This window comes from Octodon degus, unplaced genomic scaffold (assembly GCF_000260255.1).
Source record: "Octodon degus isolate 3935 unplaced genomic scaffold, OctDeg1.0 scaffold00069, whole genome shotgun sequence".
Classification (NCBI taxonomy): domain Eukaryota; kingdom Metazoa; phylum Chordata; class Mammalia; order Rodentia; family Octodontidae; genus Octodon; species Octodon degus.
The window spans coordinates 8,160,530-8,167,714 of record NW_004524645.1 but is presented as its reverse complement, the minus strand read 5'-3'; the positions used below and the strand labels follow the sequence as shown (position 1 = coordinate 8,167,714).

At 37.7% G+C, this 7,185-nt stretch overlaps 1 protein-coding gene across 2 annotated transcripts in view; it reads right to left on the bottom strand.

The window, feature by feature from the left end:
- Positions 1 to 7,185, bottom strand: part of Bmx (BMX non-receptor tyrosine kinase) — a 68,426-nt gene that overhangs the window by 38,144 nt on the left and 23,097 nt on the right. For both annotated transcript variants that reach the window (XM_023719584.1, XM_023719585.1), the window contains 3 exons: positions 5,429 to 5,604; positions 2,028 to 2,099; positions 1,317 to 1,370 (listed from right to left, as the gene is read on the bottom strand). In XM_023719584.1, coding sequence (XP_023575352.1) covers positions 1,317 to 1,370; positions 2,028 to 2,099; positions 5,429 to 5,604 — 302 coding nt within the window. The remainder of the gene's footprint in view (positions 1 to 1,316; positions 1,371 to 2,027; positions 2,100 to 5,428; positions 5,605 to 7,185) is intronic.

Genomic DNA, 7,185 nt, shown 5'->3' with positions numbered 1-7,185 from the left:
TCTCCCTAGTATAAGAACTCAAAAGAAGAATTACAAATACAAAAGTATAATACAAGTAAAAGGAAAGCAGGATCTCGAGGACTTACTAATGAAGAGAGGGAAAGGAGAAGAGCTAGGAAACATGACAATATGTGATGTTTCTTGACTAAGTTTCATGGTGCCCCGGTTCACACTGTGCCTGCCATATATAGTCGAATGGAAACCTGCATGAATCACACCTCGCCTGCACTTGTGTGACTCAGAAAGTAAAATACAGTAATTACCAATTATAATATTTCAATTTGCCTTCCTGTGTGAGCCTATAAACAAAGGAGCTTAATATATTAAGCAGATATATGCTTTCTTATTTAACTACTAAACAGGCTTGCTGTATTTGATAAAACCATTTAGTAAGTCAAAATATACAAAAATAACTTGTTACTTATATACGTGAACTATATTATATATTTTATATGTTAGCTGTGGCCCTAAACAATATTTTTTTCACTCAGTGTGGTCCAGATAAGCCGAAAAGTTGGATGCCCGTGCTCTGAAGCAACCCAATTTGGGCACTAAATGACAAGGTCACCCTAAGACAGGAATGTCTCAACATAAATGCTACCACGTTCAATACCCCCTCAAATCTAACTCAATGTTTATGAAAATCTGAAAGGGAATGATGAGTAGAAATATTATATGCTGTGTCTATGAAGACAAGTGAAGCTATGGGGACACTGGGTATATACTAAAGCTCATGAACTTTTTTTTTGTATTTAAGACAGTGTACAGGGTCTCATTGCATAGATTGGACTCATTGTGATCTGCATGTTTACAGCCTCCCAAGAGCTGGGATTATAGGCACACACCAGCAAACCCAATGTCAATTGCCTTCTCAGCATGCCCCGGGGGCAGGGCCGGCAGGGTAGGCTGGTGGTGGAACGCCCAGCCCCTGCATCTGCCTAAGCAGGTGCTTTAATCCTCTGAGCTGTTTGGCCAGCCCAAGCTCATGAACATGTGAAGCCAATTTAGATAGTCCAGGTTGGGGAAAATATCTTCATTGATAATGAGGCAGCTCATTGCCACATGCCATTTAGATAGATGATCCCCAGAACCTCAGATGAGTTTATTACTGCAAATAATCATTACGTTTCTCATGGGGAGTCTGTACACTTATATCACACATCTTAATTCCCTTTCATTCCCTTATCTCTCCTCCGTCCCTCTTCCATCTCTTGATCCCCTTCCCATTTGAGCCACTTGTTTTGATGTCTTTGAGGAATAAAATGGAACCATCTATATATAGCTTTAGAGGAGCACAGGGAACTTGCAACACTTACTCATAGTCATCCAGATTGTCCTCTTCTTCAGATGAACTTGAATCAGGGAACCCCCTTTAGAAGTGTTGAGAAAGAGCATGAATGCGAAAACTTAGCAAACAACAATCCATGTCATTAGTAGCACAGTATCAAATTCCACCCTTTTTTTATATTTCAACTGGTGAGCTTTTCTTTTTGTAATTGGAAAAGTATCAGCAAAATGAAGCAAGAGCTACTCAAAAGGGGCACTTGCACCCAACTTCACAAGACAACAGCTCTTCAATGCAGCCAACCCCTGGCAACTCAGAGTTTTTGATCCTTTCAGAAGAGAAGGCCATGAAATACATGAAGATTCTTTTACAGTTGGCTGACTTATAAAGGTGAAAGTAATTGGGCTGTGTACAGAGGTACTCAGAGGGAAGAATTACTCATTTCCAGGTTGCTTTCCCCCACTAGGGACCCTCAGCCGGCTATGTTAATGTCCATGCTATCACCAGAGTGTGTTGCAGGTGACTACTATGAGAGATCAGTGTGACGAAAATGGTAACCATAACCACAAACCATCAAATCAGGATGATCGAAGGACTCAGAGAAATAAACTACATGGACATGTTCTTGGCTGATATTTTACCTTAAATATAAAGCATAGTTGCAACATGATTGCAGATTTGGTGGCTTTCCTGCAAATGGAAGTAAATCCTGGATATAGAGAAGTATTTGCATTTGATTTACCATGAAATCTTTGAAGTGCTGTGATCTACAGTATTTCTTTCCATTTGGTTGCCGCATGTAACATCTTCACTGCTGCAAACAAAAAGATATTTTATACACTTACAATTTTATGTTTAAAAATGTTAAAGGCCAAGAGTAATTTTGTCCAAATACATTTTAGCATAGTTTGACACATAGACCCACACATTTAACTTGGTTTGGAAATTTAAGCTAATGAGTTACTTGAACATTCTGGTATTTTCAGAGACCTCAATAAAAAGCAGTAGCTCTGCAACATTTCTAAGCAAAAGGTAATTGCTAATTATAGTGCATAATAACCCCAAACAATAAAAAACTGGCATTAAGAAATCATCTCGACTAGTTTTGTTCTGACTTTCTAACAGATATATAAGCATTTCTGTCACTTATTAATTTTAAGATCAATTATTTTTCTCTTCATTGTGATTGCAATAAAAAGTCTTGAAAATACTACACTTTAGCTCTATCTGCACATAGATGGATCGGTAGGATTCTCATGATCCTTTGTTACTCACCGTTTTCTCTCTCATTTTGGATGTGAAGAGCGTGAGGAAATGCCTAGCTCCCCAAGTCCAAAGGCTGTTTTATTTGAAATGTAGAACCTACTTCTTATCTGCCTTCATGTCAGGATCCTTTTCAAAACCATGGTTGATAAGAATGAGCTGGGTTGGCAAGGAAGTGCTTCTTTGGCTCCATTTCAAGGAATGCCCAGAGAAAGTAGTTAAATACCAGGCTGCTTCCCTTGTCAACTTCCCAAAGAACACTGCCCACCAGAAGAGCCTTTAGGCTTCGTTTCTAGGAAACTTTCTGTTTTGAAAGGCCATGCAATTCATTGAGCCTTCCTGTGGTCAAGAACTCATGGAGAGTGGCAATTAGTAGTACATCATTTCGGTTTACCCATACAATGGAATACTCCATAGATATTAAACATAAATGAGCAGGTTGCCCAGCGATGTGAAGGTACTTAAGACTATTAAGTGGACTCAACAGTACGCTTAAAGGCTGGTAAATTTTATATTATGTGTATTTTACTACAATTAAAATTAAAAATAAGTTATATTCTCATGTTTTTAAATGGGAAAGATGTCAAATGAGAAGAATAAGGGGTAAAGAAGACCATGTAGCAAGACTCTGCTTTTAATTATCCATGTGTAAGATAGAACATGTATGGAAAAAATTAGAGGAATAGACACAGAATATTGTGCAATATTTAAATTCTTTAGTAGGAGCATGTATTATTTGGCTAATCAGAAAAAGATTAAAAATCAGCTCACATGAGGATACTAAGAATGAAAGAAGTGAATTAGCTGAAGTTTCATCTAAGAATCATGGGTGCATTTTAAAAATTCAAGCTCCAATCTTGCATACCTATATCTATCAACCTGAACAACAGAGTCAATGCTGAAAATATGTAATATGACAACAATTGTTAAATTTTCATTCTTGTTTTGAAAGTCTGTGTTATATGTATTGTTGTTTGTTATTCTGTTTCTGTCTTTGTTTTGTGTGTTGTTTTTGCTCTCTAAAATAAAATTAAACATATCCCATGAGGGAATATGCACAGAAATAATTTAAAAGACTTTACTTATATATAAACTTTTATAATTTGAAGTGTAATTGAGTTTATAAGAACTAAGGGGAAGATAGCTCAGTAGGATAAGCACTTCTCTGGCAAGTGCAAGGGCCTGAGTTCAATCCCCGGTTCTACCACAAAAAAAGAAAGAAAGAATGAATTAACAAAAAAGAATTGACTTAACTCAAATTTCAAAAAGGCATTTGTGAAGAGAAAGAATAAACAATAAATCTATATAACATAAATATTTACCTTTTGGGCTTAAATAAATATGATTATATCCTTTTCAAAAATATTCAAGCTTCCTGCAGACCTTTTAGCAGTGTTCCTTTTTAAAAATTTAATTTAACTTTAGTTTGAAGAGTCAAAACAGAAGCAAAAAGAAATAGAAAAAAGACAGAAACAGGGTAACATACAACAATACGTATGTTGTGGATTTTCAAAACAGGAATAGCTAATTAACAAAGGTTGTTATATCATCTATTTTTTATCATCAAATCTGTTGCTCAGATTAACAGATATAGTTATGCAAGATTGGGGAGATAATTGAATATTGGTGCTTATGTTCAAGAAATCTATTCATTCCCAGATGTAATGTTGCTCATGCCAAGAAATTACTGATCAATTTTTTGTGCAAATAACTAGCCTTCTGAAGTCCTAGTGCAAAATTCACTGTTGGTTCTAAACCAAAAGATTATGAAATCTAAGAGTGTATCAAAAACTTAGGAATCTCTTTTAGATTTTTTAAAAATTAAAGTTAGTGCCACAAACTCTGAAAAACAAAGCACCTACATTTGAAATATAGGGCCTGGCAATCCATGAATCAATACCTCTGGAACAATCTCATACAAATCCTCAATTCTTCCCAGTTATTGGAAATCTGACCAGTCATTTTCATCATGCACTTCCCTCAGTAAATCACTGATCTTTCTGTCAGGGAAAGAAGCTGGTACAAAGTTAACATGACATTCATTCTCTTTAGAGCTGGGATTTTTTTGACTTGCTTCTTCTATATAAATGCTGAGCTTGAAGCAAAAAGATGTAACCTTCTGCATGCACCAGGTATAGAATAATATGCTTGGAGTCTAGTTCCACTTTGGACTTACAAAGACCACCAGTTGTTATATTAAAAAATGCAGAAGGATGCACTTACATTCTTTCAAGATCCAAATGGCCCTGTGGCTGTATCATTGATACAGTGAGGCATTTGCTTTAAGCGAAAATATTGAGGATGCAAAGAATAAAAGAATAAGAGGATGAGGGAGAAAGCAAAGAAAAGAGATATACGATGAAGGCAAGTCACTGGACCATTCCACAAGATCATTGTACAATGTGGTTTAACAACCATTAGGCATTGAACATGGGGAGACTCAGGGCTAGATCCTGGAGACATAGACAGTCTGTGTGCTGCCATCAAAATGTTTTCAAGTCTTTAGGCGGACAAACTTGAAAACCAAGTGGCAAGTAGGCTAACTGCAACTAATGCCAGATGAAGGCTACACTTTAAGGATTCTATGCTCTGCAATGTGTGGTTATTTGGAGTAAGTGGGAACAGAAAAAGGAAGGAATAAAATGCCTAAATTTCACTTAACATTGGATAGGGAAATCGAAATGGAACGCCTGTGCTGCTCAGCCCCTGCAGAATCCCTCCTGCCCCCAGCCAATCTCTGGCTGAATCCCTGATCGTTTGCAGAGAGGACAGCCCTTTCTCAGCACAGGTCAGCCTCAGCAGCTCTGAGGCTGAGGACCAGGGGAGTCAGGGTAACATCTGATCTATGTGCCAGGTGGCCTGTCTGAAAGCTGGGATTACCTTTTCAGTTTCCTTACTTGCCACCAGTCAGGACAGTCTTCCCTTGGAATATACTGCATGGTGACACTTGGCTGGGAACCATAGCTTTTCTGTGAGTTGCTGTCATACTGGGGTACAGTAGTACTTGAAGATGGTGCATCCATTCTGAAAATAGGAGCTGGTCGAGGAATCTTCAGCTTTGGAGGACAAGACATTTTCATGTATTACAGTTTGGCACAGATTCAGGAACTAGTTACTAAAGTGTATCAGCTCTTACATTCTGAGGAAGGAGGACAGGCATCAGCCAGGAAAGAGGAAGGAAGGAGTGGAGGGAGGAAGGGCGAGAAGGAAGGAGAAGCAGGGAGGAAAGGAAGAAAGAAGGCAGGCAGAGTAGCAATACCAAGTATAGGCAAGGATATAGAGCAAGTATAACTCCTACTTCTGTTGGCTGGAGTATGAAATGGTAACCATATTGAAAACTTGTCTGTACAATGTGCTAGAGTTGTGTGGTATGCATAAACCATATGACTCAGAAATTATATGTCTTCATGGATATGAAAAATTATGGTAAATGTTGCTGCTGAATGTTATCCAACAGAAAGGCAGATTTGTGAAAACATTGCAGTGTGTCCACCTTATTCACCAGATCTCATACTGTGTGACTTCTGGCTTTTCCCCAAAGTCAAAATGACTGTGAAAGGTAAAAGGTGTGAAATAATTCAGAACACACATGCAGCTAAGGCAGAGCAACTAAAAGCATAATAGAGGGCTTCCAGGACTGCTTCAGAAAGTAGCAAGAATGATGGGATATGTGTTTGAAATGATGAGAGGTATCTTGAGGGGGACTAATGGCAATGTGTCTTTTACTACAGTAATTGTGTTTTAAATTTTAGCATTCACTGTACTTTTTAATCAAACTTTGTACATATATGCACATCCCTAACAGTGAAGCCGAAAGAGTGTGCTGTGAACTAAAAATTGGAAACTACCATCAGGAGGACAAAACAATACCTGCATTGTGATGGCAGTAGACTGAGTAATGCCCTCGCAAAGATGTTCATGTCTGAATCCCCAGAATTTGCAGATTGTGCCTGAGGAATTTGAGATGAGGAGATTACTCTGCACTACAGAGTTGGGTTTGGTATAACCTTAAAGGGCCCTTTTAAAAGAGAGGCAAGATGGTCAGGAATTAGAGAGAAGATGTGAAGATGAAAGCAGAGATCCAATAAAAGAGACGCTAACTACACATCTCATCCTGAGTATGGATGGCAGAACAAGGTGCCAATGACTGAAGGTAGCTCTCAGAAGCTAGAAAAGCTAAGGAAGTAAGTTCTCTAAAGCCCCTGAAAGAACATAGCTGTGTTGACCTATTTTAGACTTTCAAAACTATAAGAGAACAAGTTTGTGTTGCTTTAATCTTTTAAATTTTTTGTAATTTGTTAGAGTGTCAATAAGGAAATAATACCATGCTATCTTCATGCAGTGGAAATGTATAAGCAACAAAAGTAAATTAAAAATTATGAGCCATACATTGAACAAAAGAGGAAAATAACTATTTATATAAAGGCCCAAATCTATGATGTTGTAGGTTAGGCTAGCTATTACTGCCACTGGGATGTAGTGATCAAAAGGGAACAGGAGAAGATCCCTGCGGTTCTATGCCCTTCTATTTCTCAATGTGGATGTCTTTTAGACAGATATGTTCAGTTTGTAAAAATTCTTGAAGCTGAATTCTCAGGATTTGTATTATACATCATTGAAAATGTATCATGAAGGGG